This window comes from Anarrhichthys ocellatus, unplaced genomic scaffold (genome assembly GCF_004355925.1).
Source record: "Anarrhichthys ocellatus isolate YVR2014 unplaced genomic scaffold, GSC_Weel_1.0 scaffold14, whole genome shotgun sequence".
Lineage (NCBI taxonomy): Eukaryota > Metazoa > Chordata > Actinopteri > Perciformes > Anarhichadidae > Anarrhichthys > Anarrhichthys ocellatus.
The window spans coordinates 5291818-5307097 of record NW_022280044.1 but is presented as its reverse complement, the minus strand read 5'-3'; the positions used below and the strand labels follow the sequence as shown (position 1 = coordinate 5307097).

General features: G+C 39.2%; 2 protein-coding genes across 2 annotated transcripts; both read right to left on the bottom strand.

Annotated features, from left to right (window-relative positions):
- Window positions 1-64: 64 nt before the first annotated feature.
- LOC116387145 (sodium-dependent neutral amino acid transporter B(0)AT1-like) lies at window positions 65-7942 on the bottom strand. Its single transcript, XM_031853976.1, has 12 exons — window positions 7456-7942; window positions 6296-6436; window positions 6044-6181; window positions 5782-5963; window positions 4697-4807; window positions 4507-4619; window positions 4230-4358; window positions 2943-3099; window positions 2647-2851; window positions 2358-2517; window positions 655-817; window positions 65-404 (listed from the first exon to the last, which is right to left on the bottom strand). Exons 1-12 carry the CDS (start codon window positions 7652-7654, stop codon window positions 246-248), a joined length of 1857 nt encoding a protein of 618 aa, XP_031709836.1. The 5' UTR covers window positions 7655-7942; the 3' UTR covers window positions 65-245.
- Window positions 7943-8337: 395 nt separating this feature from the next.
- On the bottom strand, window positions 8338-14098 carry LOC116387072 (sodium-dependent neutral amino acid transporter B(0)AT1-like). Its single transcript, XM_031853833.1, has 12 exons — window positions 13748-14098; window positions 12876-13016; window positions 12291-12428; window positions 11999-12180; window positions 11774-11884; window positions 11227-11339; window positions 11015-11143; window positions 10764-10920; window positions 10451-10655; window positions 10200-10359; window positions 9372-9534; window positions 8338-9266 (listed from the first exon to the last, which is right to left on the bottom strand). Exons 1-12 carry the CDS (start codon window positions 13944-13946, stop codon window positions 9075-9077), a joined length of 1890 nt encoding a protein of 629 aa, XP_031709693.1. The 5' UTR covers window positions 13947-14098; the 3' UTR covers window positions 8338-9074.
- Window positions 14099-15280: the final 1182 nt, after the last annotated feature.

Genomic DNA, 15280 nt, shown 5'->3' with positions numbered 1-15280 from the left:
TATATATACAGTATATTTATACTATATATATATATATATATATATATATATATATATATATATATATGATATTTCCATATTTCTAAGATGAGTACATTTATTTTATTGAAATGGCAGCAATACATTTGCACAAAATATGATCAGAAATCTGAGTACTTTGCTGAAGTGCATCAATAAAACATCTGTATTGTACTTCAAGACTCTTGCATTTTGTTGTATTCTGAAATGTAGGATTTTTAAAAAGTTTAGGACTTTTCTGACACTATGGTTTTCTTGCAGCAAACGAAAAACAGCCTACATAATGCATACACAGGCACTGCAAGACTGGGGACACCCGCCAGGAGAAAAATGATCACGTTGATCCATGAGGGGTACGGTACTGATGCCAGAGATGGGAATTCCTCCTGTTGATCAGAAAACAGTATGATTAGTGCATTTGGTATGCAATGGCTGTCCAAACATTGCTCAAGTATGGTTATAGACTGACTAATTGTTTATTATATGCTGTACCACAGAGGAAAAACATTTCCCTAAAAATGTTTAACGTGCAATATAATTTGTGTATTTTGCAGTAAGAAAATATGAGAGAATAAGGCAACACAGAATGGATACTTAGGATGATATATTAATTATTAATAGAGTTTGTGTGCTTACAGAATTTGGATCCCAGACTAAGTAGGTGAGCTCTTCTTGGACTTGTGTCACCAGGTAGAAAACTAAAATAACCAGAACGATTAGAGGACTAATGAACCTCCATGTAACCTGCCAAAAGATGGAGGGCTTATATCCGACCATGAACTCCACATCCTCGTTGAACCTGCAACACACACAGGAGGGTTTTGATTAGCTTTAAAACGTTTTGAAATGTGTCATGACGTTATCCACGTTACACTGGACTTAACCCTTACATACTGTTTATATTTAATGCCTTCACAGTATGGTTGGGGTCAATTTTGACCCAGACCAAGAATTCCCTCATAGTAAGTGTCTACACCCAATTTTAAACTACAGATCTATTTAGAATGTCTAAATAGCCTATGTCTCATTAATAAATGTATGATTAATCCTTAATAAATGTTTCAGAGAGCAGGGAGAGTGTATTTTTTAAAGTTTTACAACATTCGTTTTTGGAGAAAAACATCTACTATTACACATTATCATGTCCTGTTGTACATAAGACATAAAAACATCAAAGCCATAATGATTTAAATATATTGTATCGAATTTGAAAATGGCATGAACATTCTGGAACTGTTGGAATTTATAATATAACCATATTTAATCATTGCAACCATCAAACGCTGTCCTCACTGCTATATCATAAGAAATCATAATTATCAATATTAATTCAACATTTACCACTTAGAACATAAAACATTACATAATAAAATGCTTATTATAAACTAGTCAATAATCAGTCAGTAATCAGAGCTTTCTTCCACGTTGTCTTCCTGCTCTGACACATCCTCCAATTCACTATCAACCTCCTCATCTTGGAAGAACAGACCGAGGGCCTGTTGCGCACTAAATATTGCTGCCATGATGTCAGTCACTGAAACGGCAGCTCAGGTACCTTTATAATGTTATGACCCCTCTCACCCCCCCCTTCCCAACCCAAATTGACTCAAATGTGTTACTTTGTAGATTATGTTATTACTTTGCAGGTGCTTGTGCTTGCAGGTGCAGATCTTGTGTCTGTGACAAGGCACCCTCTGACCTCTGGATGACTCCCTTTGTGCACCATGATCACTCCTGTGCTGTTTTACTATTTCACTGTTTCGAGGCTCCCCCATGCCACTTCAAAGACCAGCAGGTGTCTGTCTCTGCCAGAACCTGGGCAAATGTTGTTGGAACACAGACAGTTCTCGTGACAGTGTCGAGGTCCCCCTTGAACTCTGTCACTACTGTCCCATAAAAAATACACACAGACATGGCCTGTACAGTTCCAAGATTCCCTAAAACCACCATTTTCCTTGATTTGACCCACACTGGTAGATCTAAAATCCATCTGAAATTTGACCCGAAACAGCCTCAGTGTACAAAAACTTGTAGCACCTGTACAAAAGTATAACATTTTAAAATATTTTAATTTTTGTGTATTTTGGGTCACTTTAGGAAAAGTCATCAAATTTCAGGCTAAAAGAATGACGTTTAGGGTATTTTTACTATTGTCAAATGTCAAAACGGGTCAAATTTGACCCTTACAGTATGTAATTGTTAAATAGGTCGGTGATACAGGCCTAGTATTATGTTGCTAATACTGTATTATATGGCTATTTGCAGCAAACATCAAGATGAATGATAACAAAAACACAGACGGACAATGTGTTGCAAAAATAGTCTGAGTAAGCACTAACCTGTCTATACCATAGATGTATACAACAGCTATCATCTCAAACAATCCAATGGTCAGAAGTGGAACTGATCCAGCAAAGTTGTCGAAGAGAGTTACCCAATACATCCCTGAATGCTGCGTAAACAGCAGACAGATGATGAAGGCGACAGCACAGGTTATTCCTGAAAAACATGTGCACAAAAACAAGGCAACTTGTGTTAAAACACAAGCCAGAGACAAACACCAAGGATGTTTAAGTGGGGGACGAAAAATTGTCCAACTGAATGAGTTGATCTTTAAAAACAAATTACCAGTGAGTAATTCATAGGGCCACTTTTTAGGGAATACATTCAGATCTCTCAGTGGGACCACCACTCCCTCAATGTTGCCAAACAGGGTTGAGAGTCCCAAGCAGAGAAGCATGACAAAGAAGAGAACAGACCAGACAGGAGAACCAGGCATCTTGATTATTGCCTCTGTGAACACAATGAAGGCCAGACCTGCTCCTTCCACTCCCTACACAAACACAAGTTAGTAACAAAACAAATAAGATTTTAAAAAAGTAGAATAACTTGGTAATTGGACAGATATTCATCAATACAGTCACCTCACTGAGAAGTGTCTGCATGTCACAGGTTTTGATGTTCAATCCAAGAACAGTATCAGGATAGGACCTGTTGAGGTGATTGAGGGCTGCCTCGTAGTTGCTGGTAGTGATGTTGTCTTCAGGAAGGTCAAATGTATTTAGTAATGTCATGATGTTACTAGGCAGAAAATATGTCACAGATTAGTAACTTAAAATTACTTTTTTGGAAATTACATGAAGGAATGAATTCAGATGTTTCAAGTCTATGTTAATACAATTCTCACTCAGTTAGCTAACGGGTTTCTGTAAACATTCCTTCTGTCTATACTCGATATAAAGTGTCCCATTCCTAGTGTGACCGCAATGTAAAAGGTGGGGGAAAACATCCGCAGACCTTTTTCTATGCAAAAATGCATGCCAAAGTTGAGCTCAAGCCCTTCCATTTATCTCTCACTGGCTAGCGGTTACCACTAAGCCCCCAGGAAGAGCGCCAGATTTAAAGCAAATTTCACATGGTGGGCAAATAGTGGGTCCAAAAAACGTTTTCCCACAGACTTATATTGGGAAAGAGATGTGCGTAACTCAGCGGATACATTTTTGGGGGAATGACCTTCCCATTGCCAGCACATAAATAGCGCTGATTAAAATCATTAATACCCTCCGATTCCCCCCCAGATAAACACTGTTAGCACTGTCAGCACTGTCAGTGCATTTAGTGGTACATTCATAGCTCTTACTGCATGTGTCCGGAGCAATGCACGCAACATTGTGGCTGTTAACTCTCCTGGGCCGGTGAACTGGGGATTGCCTGTTTGGCGTAGCTGGTGATAATGATGGATTTAACCTGTTTGTATAACAGGTTATCGTTGCAGTTGGGCGGCTTGTTGGGACTTCCACCACAGCACTAATCTCAGCGGTTTACTGTTCATGATCGGTTAACGAGGGTCGGCTATCGGTTAGAAAACTAAATCTATACCAGCTACTTCTTCCTTGGCAAATTCTACAGCCCTCTTCCAAGTTTAATGAAAGTCGGACCAGTAGTATCTCCATAATCCATCTGAGTGACAGGCAGACCAACAAACCGAGCTAAAAACACAACCTCCTCAGCAGAAGTGAACACTTACATACGGGCACGTGAGTGAAGAGTTTGATTTACAGATGGACAATCTGCATTTTTGTCTTAGGCAATTTATTGTTACTGAAAAATAAAAGGTCCACTTAACTTTTTCAAAACCTTATACATAAAGCAAAACTTGCAGGACTACTCTGTTCCAAAAACATTGAAATCTGCATCCTGTGAATACTCACTCATTGATACAGTTGTCATATTTCTCTGTAGCCCTGAAGCCAATGATGGAGTAGGTGACTGTCGCAGCATAGATTGAGGTGAGGCCAGTTATGACTGACAAGATCACAGCATCTTGCATGCAGTTGTTGCTTGGAAAAATAAATAATTAAAAAAAAACAAAGATACACGTTGACTTTGGGTCTGAGATTGGCTATTACCTCTTTTCAATATAAGTGAGCAAAGTGAGACTTGAACTGCACATTAAGAACCATAACAGGACCTTTCAATGTCTCTTACTGAACAGGGTTGTAGCTTGAGAAGGAGATGAGGCCTCCCCACCCCAAACCAAAGGAATAGAAGACCTGGGCACCTGCATCCAGCCATGTTGTTGGTTTAATCAACTCATCCACCTGCAAGAGTGAGGTATACATTGTGATGTGGCTTTGAGCAATGAGTTCTACCTTTTCAATCAAGATCTGAAACATACGTCTGGTGTGAAGAGGAACATTATTCCACTCAGGGAGCCTTTAAGAGTCAGTCCTCGGATCAGGAAGATGGCCAGCACTATGTAAGGCAGAATGGCTGTGATGTACACTGCCTGAGGTCATGACAAGAAAACATGGAATCATAGATAATGGACATCAGTTTATTTTAATAATGAATCATAATTTGACTATTTGCAAAACCCCCTCCTCCAAATATTAATTGTCCAATCATAGCTCAGCAACCATAAGGTGCAAAGGTCCGTCTGTCAAGCTTTGGATTTTTCTGCATGTTAAAGTAGAATGCATGGAGCTGTACAATGGGCGATACTCTGTATCTCAAGAGTTAAGAAGGTGGGTTATTTTTTTTACCGTCTCGAAAACCAAAAATAAAAGACTCGTTTGTGGAATGGATTCAACAGTATGTTTATTTGCTCTAACTAATATCAGCTTCAAACATTCGCATGTCCAGCTAACTAGCTTACTGCCTGCATTAGTAACGGAGGGCAACTTCCAATGGTGCATTTCGTACATTATTTGTGGTAATACAAGTTACATAAAAAAGGAAATCCCTATTTAGAACTAGCACATCCATTATGTAGTATTGACCTACTGTGTAGGAGCTTATCACGGATACTACTATATCCGTGTAAGGAAAGGGCTGGCAAAGTAAGTTTGGCCTTGGTCCAATTTTTCTCAAGCCATTACATGGTGGGCCAAAAAATGTGCAACTGCAATTTGCGAGAATGTTACAGGGTTTCTTGTTGTAACTACTTAGTCAACTGCCCTACCCTGTGATTAAATAGTGTATTACAGTCAGAAACAAAAAAAAAAACACAGTTGTGTGCCAGTGTCTGGGTTTTGCACTACATTACGTAATACAATAGTATTGACAAATAATCTGGCATCTTTATGTTGAGAGCCCTGCTTATTGACCACCGTCTGAAATAAAGGACCTATTGTTTTGAGAATGACTAGCCTAAATCTGTTATCACTATACATTTACTTCGTGGGAACAGAAAGGTGTAGCAACAGTAATTACAGTAGGAAGGGCTTAGCTAACGGTCAATTTACTGAATGTTCAACAAACCTTGCCTGAAGAGCCAATGCCCCTTATGCAGCAGATTGCTACGACTGTCCAAGCTGCTAGCAGGCAGAGTACTATGGGCCAATGGATTCCTCCAGAGTCGCCTATAGAGGCCGAAGTATTCAAAGTTACTCTGTAAAAATAGTAATCCACAGTAGAGCTCCGTTGGCACTCCGGTACATATCCTGTGGGGGAAACATTAAACAATGAGGCAATTTGGGTGCTTTGGTGTGCATGTATGAGCTGAAAATGTGTGTATATTCACCTGTCCCATTGTCATTGAGAGGACACTGGCTCCAAGGCAGTGGGTCTTGAAAGGAATTGAAGAGATACCACAGAATCCAGGCTACTAAGGTGTTGTAGTAAAGTCCAACCAATAAGGAAACCAGCATGGAGGCTATACCTGACGGACAACAACATTAATTGTGATACCACAGTCACAAGAAGACAGATATTCTTATGAGTTGTTGTGGGGCCAGGGGGTCTTCTTATTTTGCCTTTTTTCTAATATGCTTACCAACACCAGTCAGATAAGGGCTGATGGCCCTCCACACTCCTACACTGCCTTTCCTAAGACGCTGGCCGATGGCAAACTCCAACAGCAGGAGAGGCATTCCTTCCAGCACCAGCAGGATCAGGTAGGGAATCATAAAGGCACCTGAAAAATGTTATAAGTGATTGGGAGGTTGGGAACGTTAGAAACGTGTAAAAATGACATTCAGGACATCATAAAAATGTAAAAGTGGCACACTTGTTTTTCTCTCATAGAGACATAAATATATCAATATATCAATATCAATTAAAAATAGAACTGTGACTCATATCACTATCAAGCTCTCTACATTCCAAGGTTTTATGCTGGTGTGAAGATTTTGGACTAATTGATATTATAAAGTATTGCAGATGACAACATGATATAGCTCATGGGGATATTGGCATGGTATAATGTTTAATAGCAGTTTGGTATTAACTACAGTTAAAGGTTACATATTTGTTGTTATATAATTCTGTGATAGGCAAAGTTTAAGACTAGAGTTATTCACATATGCTACAATTTAGTGATTTGTTTATGCACAAAATGACATTTTTAAAACAATGTAACATTTTATTGTTTTGTATCCATCAGCATATTGTCACATGTGACTCATAACATGGACTATGGACAGTGGTTGTAACCATATGAGCTTGAACCCTCTAGTTAATAATTTACAGAAAAAACAGCAGATTCTACTTTTGCAGTATGCATGCCTTTAAAACCTGTCCCATTTCCTGTGGCTCAATTCCAATGACCCACTTAACACACACTTTTGAAAAAAACAACACACACATACACAGAAATATATGCAGTATGAAAGAATTCCTAGCATTCAGTTCCTACCTAAACGAATATACAGCTCTGTCTGTAGCTCTTATGTCATGCTAAAGGTTAGCCATTAAGACATCTTGCTCTTGAGAATCATCAATATAACTCAATGGTGATTTCATAACACTCTCTTGTAGCCATTAATGAGTGATATATTTAACTTACTTACAGCCTTATATAGTCTTACTGAACGGTGATTTTGTTGAAAATGAAATCGTTAAGTTCTCAGGAACCAAAAGATAACTAAAAACCACTCCTTGGTACCTCAACCACACAAATCTGTCAGACACTCATGCAACAACGCTTTGTCTTACCTCCTCCATGACTTTGGCACAAGTAAGGGAATCGCCACACGTTACCGAGCCCAATGCAGAAGCCCACACAGGTTAGGATGTACTGGGCTTTGTTGTCCCACTTGGGCCTGTCATCAGCTTCCTCTTTGTCCATCCTGTCTAGATCTTCATAGTTCGGGATCCGGAGATCCAGTCCTGGGTTAGGAAGTACCAGTCTCATGGTGACTACCTGTGCTGAAGCAGAGAAGTATGGTCTACCGCAGATGAAGCAGTGTGTGTGAGTTTCACATGGAACACTAAGCTATCCAGTAGGAAGTTTATGATCTTTTACTTTATCTGTTGCTGGCCATATATTCGCCACTGAGTGCACACTCAGCCATTCAGCAATTCAATTTAAAATGTGAATGTCAAATGTACAAAATGTCCTGCCAATCTGCTTTAATACTGTATAAGAAGTATTCATAATTAATTTGTCTAACACGTAAGAAGGGATCATACCCTTTGCTTTGTTAATTTGTTACTCAAGTGTTTTATTTTACAAGCATTTTCTTTAACCCCACCTCCCAGCCCCTGGTCCAGCCTAGGAGGTAGGAAAATAACTCTGGATTCGACTATTAGTACATTTTATGACTTTTAGGATCTAATAATTGAAAAATAAAGTGTTGGTAAATTGATTTACCTAAAAAATAAAAAAAGATCTGCTGATTTACAGCTGATTTACAGAAGTTATAATTCCACCATTTGGCCGCAATGTCAAATTTGCTTTTTCAAAGTCCTGGGAGCTTGGTAAAGACAGATCATTAAACCAGAGATTTCATGGTTTTATGAATAGAATTTTGTGCCTTGTTGCAACTTTTGCCAGGCAAAATCCTTCAAAGCGCAGAAACTTCACGATATTTACCACATGATTTATTTTAATTGCATACATTTCTTCAGATAGTAACCACTTCATTTTGTTCTTAGGTCTGAACTGGTGAGATGGTTATTCACAGATTATACAGTTTATGGCAGTTTGAGTGCAGTAATATACTTACACATAAAAATAAACTTTACAATAGCCCTCCACAATATACGCAACACACAAAAGTGCACTCTCATATATGTGAACAATATAAATAGCTACAGCAAACAGTAATTTTTGCTTGGTAATAAGAGACTTCTATTTTTGTACGGATGAGAGAAAGGAGAGATGACATGGTAATTATTGAGCTTTAGAGGTGCTAGTAGGCGTTTTTTTGTTGTTGTTACTTTTATTTTTCGACATTTTTCCTTTGTTTTCATCCTTTATGGTAAGCTAAGCTAATTGGCTGCTAGCTCTAGTTTTATATTTAGTGCACAAGCATAAGACTGCGATGGATCATTTCCCATCATCATTTAATGTGCAACATATACTTACATGTAAACTGCGACACAGCAAGAAACTAATATCACAATTGTATGAAAAACAAGCACCAATTAATCTATTCTTCAGAATGACATCATTTTACAGAAGATATTTTCCAATTTACCTCTACTTCTCTCAGATAAAAGTCAGTAGTGTGCTCTTCTGTTATTGTATAAGGCATACAAAACACCATAATAAAAAAGACAATATCAATTTTGCTGAAAATATTTTGTTTTTAAATAAAGTAAAAAGCTATCTAGAACTTCATTTTGGCAGAGATAGTGTCCAATGTGTCGTCACTGTAGTCCTTCTGATTGTAGCATTTCCTCTGGATGAAATTGTAAAGGGCGACCACTGGGATGGCTAAACAGGGAATTCCAGCCAGAATGAAGATGATGATGTAGATCCAGGACGGAAACAGACGTGGTTCAAGGGTGGGAAAGTTCTCCTAAAGAAATGTTAAAATTTACACCAATGTACGACACACGAGAGGTCTAATTCAACACATCTAAAATGGTCTTTTGACTTAAACTATTGTGATGAGCACACTTACCGCCTCCTGGTCCCACACCAAATAGGTGAGACTCTTGGTGACTTGGGTTACAAAGTAGAAAACCAAGATGACGACCATAATCAGTGGACTGATAAACCTCCACGTCACCTGCCAGAAAATATTGGGCTTGTGGCCGATCATAAACTCGATGTCCTCGTTAAACCTGTTTGGAAGCAATAAGAGGGGGATATAATGTCAGCTGAGTGTGTATGAAAGCATCCATTAAAGACAACCTTGTACTTATACTAGATACAGTAAATAAAGCCGCCTCCGGGGCGTTGTGTGCGTTCATCGTGTTGAAGCTGCACTGGACTTCAAGGAAATAAATCTCCAAACATAAAGACTGGACACAGGGTGAAACATTACAATATTTTGCTTCTTTATGAGTAGCGTTTTTACCTCTTTTATCAGCAGTATTATTGAATCAGAGCAAAGAACACATTTTCCACATTCCTCACCATAGTCTTTCTACATGACACACTGTACTTCTTTATCTCTCCTATGATGTTCCCAGGTCAGAGATTACAGTGACCTGTTATTTCTTAGTTTGTTTCACTGTTATTCAGACACCCTCATTGGCCTGTCCAGCAGCTGTCTCTCTCTTATGCTTGTATAAAAATAAATATACTAACAGTATACAGCCATACTAGCAACTCTGTAAGGCTACACCTACAGTATATGGGATAAACAGGTATGTTTATCACAATAGTTTAGCATCTTAGTGTGATAGTAATTGCTAATTTGCATTTAACACAAAGCTGCTGGCGTGGCTAAAAAGCCATTCATTTGGACTCTCTGTACCAATAACCACTTCTTGAATAGACTCACCTATCCACACCATAGATGTACATAACAGCGAACATTTCACAAAAGCCAATGACCAGAAGAGGGATAGAGCCAGCAAAGTTGTCAAAAAGAGCTAGCCAGTAGTTTCCAGAGCGAAGGGAAAAGATGAGCCCAAGAGCGAGGGAGATTATGCAAGTCAGACCTGAAAAAAACAATGCAAAAAGTGGTTACACTCATATCTAGATCAAACGTAGTCACCCTGACATGAAAAACTAATTTATCAGAAACATTACCACAGAGAACTTCTTTGGGCCAACTTTGGGGCAGCAATTGGAGGTCCTGCAAAGGAACCACCACTCCCTCTATGTTCCCGAACATAGTTGAGAGGCCGAGACAGAAGAGCATGACGAAGAAGAGAACCGCCCACAAAGGAGAAATCGGCATATTGATGATGGCCTCTGTGAACACGATGAAGGCTAGACCTGTTCCCTCCACACCCTGAAGTGTACACCAAATATGTCAACCATTCACCCTCTGTTAAAACATTTCAATGAGATAAAAAAAACAAAAAAATTAATTCTAATGTCTGAATACTTTAATTCTCACCTGACTGAGGAACACCTGAAGGTCACAGGTCTGTAATTGCAATCCTTGAATGATATCTGGATTTGTCTGGTTGTGGTGCGACAGAACCTCAATGTAGTTGTTTTCTGTGATGTTGTTTTCAGGGTAGTTAAAGGCATTCATCAGCTTCCAGATGTTGCTGAAAAAGAAAAGCCCAGTAAGATGTGTTCAGTCTTCATAAGTGAATCCAAATGATTGTTTTAAAGGCTTCTTTTGTGAGATTTGAAACTCACTCAGCTGTGCAGTCGTCAAAGTTTTGCGTGGCCCTGAAGCCGATGATGGTATAGATAACTGTCGCGGAGAACACTGAGGTGAAGCCATTGATTATGGAGATGATAACAGCATCCTGCTCGCAGTTGTTGCTAAAAAACAATTGCGATCATGTCAGGACAAATGTTCAAAGGAAGGCTTAATGCATAACTGTGCGTGTTAGGCAGTAACTCACTGAACAGAGTTGTAACTGGAGAAAGAGATGAGACCTCCAAAGGCCACAGAGAAGGAGTAGAAAACTTGAGCGCCTGCATCCAACCAGGTTGCTGGATTCATTAACTCATTTACCTAAAAGAGAATCAAAAGTACCTTATATAAACAGTACAATTGAGCTATAGGATTCCCATGCTGATTATTTCCTATTGTGATATTTCTGCTCTTCAGAAGTGACAGTAAACACTCCTACTGACCTACTGTTCTGGCCGCTGTTAATAATTAATATATGTATTACTGTAAACCAGGATAATCAATGAGGAGTTGACTGACTGTCATGTGATATCATAAAAAGTAATCAATCAATCAATCAACTGCTAAATTGCACACGCTTAGCGTTGTTTTTAAATCTTTTGAACCAAGTCCAAGTCACGCCCCGAGTCAAATAGCAACACTACGGTAGTATGAAAATTACAACAGGACAAATGCCAAAATTACACCACACGCTTCTTTTTGCATGATATTAATTATACCGACAAATGTTGGGTGGTGTGTAAAACTGTGCCTACATCTGGTGTGAACAGGAACTTGATTCCCTCTACGGATCCTTTCAGAGTCAGTCCTCTGATGAGGAAGATGGTGAGGACCACGTATGGCAGAGTGGAGGTGACGTACACAGCCTGAGAGAAAACAAAAATGACAACATGATCCAAAGATATATCTGTGTACTTGAACAAACGCAAGCAGGCATCACTCTTGCATCAGATTACTCAGATGTAATGTGACATTCAGACCTTTCCAGTGGTCTCAATGCCTCGGATGCAGCAGACATACAGCAAAGTCCAGGCAGCCAGCAGGGATAGCGCTATCCACCACTGTGGACCGCCAGACTCATCAATAGCTGTTGAAGTGTTTAGAGTCTCTCTGTACCAGAAGTAGTCGACAGTGCTGCTCCGAGCACACTCCTCAACCAGACCTGCAAACGATAAGCAGGCAGCAACTTGAGCAAACTTGGAAAGAAATGTTACCACAGACTGTACAGCAGATTTCTTTTTTTGACTGTTGTCTTGATGTATGAAGGCATACCTGTCCTGTTAGCATTGAGAGGACATTGACTCCAAGGCAGAGGATCTTGAAAGGAGTTGAAGAGATACCACATGATCCAGGCCATGATGGTGTTGTAGTACAAACCCACCAAAAATGAGACAAGCAGGGATGCAATACCTGCAACAAAATGAAACAATTAGTCTTGTGGTGTTTTTTCTTCTTAACAAAACAAAGAGTCTATGGCCATTTCTAGCAGCTCTGTGAGGCTGTACTTGCAGCAGTGCTACGAGTTAAATGCTAACTTCGACATGCTAACATGCTCACAATTGCAAATCTAACATACTTATGTTAGGCAGACATACAAGTCTGTGCCAAATTTTATGGAACTCCATCTAATAAAACCACAAAAGTGTTCATGGTGGTGATGGATAGAGGAAAGGGGAGAGGATCACCAATGTCAGTACAATGTATCATCTGGGGACCATGAATGCCTGCACCAAATTAATCCAGTAAATAATTGTTTCGATATATCTGTTGGGACCGTGCGATTGATTGACGTACAGACAGATATGTCGGCCCTGGAGCAACACACCCTAATGTGCATGCTTTGTTTTTTTTACCCACCAATTCCAGTCAAATATGGGCTGATAGAGCTCCATACTCCCACGCTGCCCTTTCTCAGGCGCTGACCGATGGCAAACTCCAGGTGCAGCAGTGGGATTCCCTCCAGGACGAGCAGGATGAGGAATGGGATCATAAACGCGCCTAAAAGTACAACATTTACATTGTCATAATGAGTTAACAATGTGTATATTGATTATAATCAGCACTTTAATGAAGGTCAGTAAATATTCAACGGTCGGCTTCATTCAAAAAGTGTTCCCATAAAGACACCCATTAACTGTAACAAGCGCACTAGGCACTATATAAACCATGAATAACACTCACACATTAACTTTTACATATCATTAAAGCTTGAGAAAGTAAAAGTATATAACATCATTAGTTTCAATGTGTACCAAAGTTTCAGCTGATATTAATGAGCAAATTTATTTTAAGTTTTCAAGGAACATACATTGATCGATTATTTTTAGATCTCAGTCTAAGAAAAACAGCCATTTCTATTATTTGTATGTGTTAGAGAACAAAATCCAGAAGTCTAACGATGTGTACTGCTACAAATACTGCATCTCTCTCTCTCTGTAAATATATAACAGCACCTGTTAGCACCACATAATTAGTATTCTCAAGTTACCCAACAGTTTTGAGAAAAGATTCTTATTTTATAGATCTAAACACTCCGTTTTAATGACTAACTCCCTTCAAATGTGTCATTTAATGTGTTACAATCTACAATAATTATGGATGTTTTGTTGGTTTAATTTTGATTAAAAGCAGACAGATTGAGTTTCGGAAAATCTCTCCTCAGTTGCTGAAAAAGGGTAAATACACACTGCTCATTTTCTAGCAACTCAGCAGAACTCATCGCAGCCTACCTCCTCCATGGCTTTGACACAGGTAAGGGAACCTCCAGACATTGCCGAGTCCCACGCAAAAGCCCACACAGGTGAGCATATACTGGGCTTTGTTGTCCCATTTTGGCCTGTCCCCTGCCTCCTCCTTCTCCATCTTCTCCAGGTCCCCGTAAGAGGGGATTCGGTCATCCAGTCCTGGGTTTGGCAGCTTCAGCTTCATGATGGCTCCCTGTGTGTTCACTAAACTCAGAAAGTGTAAAACGTTGCTGTTGAGTCTCCCTTTCGTAATCAGTTGTTGGCTTTGCTACTTCCTCTGTGGAAACTATTACTGATTCTCCATGAACTGTCTCTCCCCGAGTGATTTACCCCTACTGTATGTCCTGGGAAATGGCACTGAGGTATTTATCGCGACCTATGATACCTGAACCAAAGCTATCAGTAGCTCATTACAGTCCATGTTGGGAAAGGTGCAACCTTCTTGATAATGGTTAATACGTCACATGAGGTTCCTCCACAAACACTTTTCCCTGAAAGATGAGTTTGATATTTATGAGTTTGTGTGGGACATGGAGCATGGTATTGGCTATTTATTCACTTTATCACCCCTCTTAAGATCACAAGGTCTTCTTCATGATTAACAAGCATATCTGTCATACATTGCAAAAAGTCTGTCACTTGTCTGATAGAAAGAAAGAATGAAACACTACTCAGAGGCAACATAGTTCCCATCATTGCTTATCTTAGCAATCAGGCTGTACCTTTTCCAATCTTTGAGAAGTCTGATTGTTGTATTGCATAGGGATCTACTAAACTATCACTTATCAGTCTGTACAGGCACATGTAGTCCATTGGATTTAAAATGCTGACGTCTTTCTGTAGTTATGAAAATGTTACAAAGTAGAGGAAGGGATTCCTCTGTTTGAACTTGTATCGTAACATTTTTCCTGCCGTGAAACTGTTAAGCAATTCGGAGTGCATATAAACCTTATCAGTGTTCCGATGCTTTTTTCTAATGCAAATTATTAACCAAAGAAAGACTACTGTCGGCGTTTACAGAGCCGTGTGTACTGAATGGTAATCTGTAGAAGCCATATCAAGGGTTACTTTGAGGATATTCATAAAAGGAGGGAGCATCCTGGACAGGTCGCCAGTCAATCACAGGGCTAATACATCCACGTTTTGAGCTCATTCAGACACCATAAAAAACCCTGCACAGAAACTTTGATATCAGTTGAACAGATCCAAATTATGGAATTTCATTCTCAAAATGGTTGTAAATGAATTGATTGTCCACCGGTGCTGTTTGTCGTTTCCATTATATCCTTTGTTTCCACCACTGTCACTTGTCTTGTCTTTATTTATATATGATTTAAATATGATTGTCACAGAAGTTGTACTTTGAAAACACATCATTTTGTAGTTAAATTTGAGATTTATTAAACTGTTTCCGTAAAATCAAGTAAAATCTTCTGTAGTCTTCAAAGTAATCTTCAAAGTAAAATCTTTATTAAGAGGAGGCAGCTCAGAACTTGCCCTTGTTGATCATGATTTTTA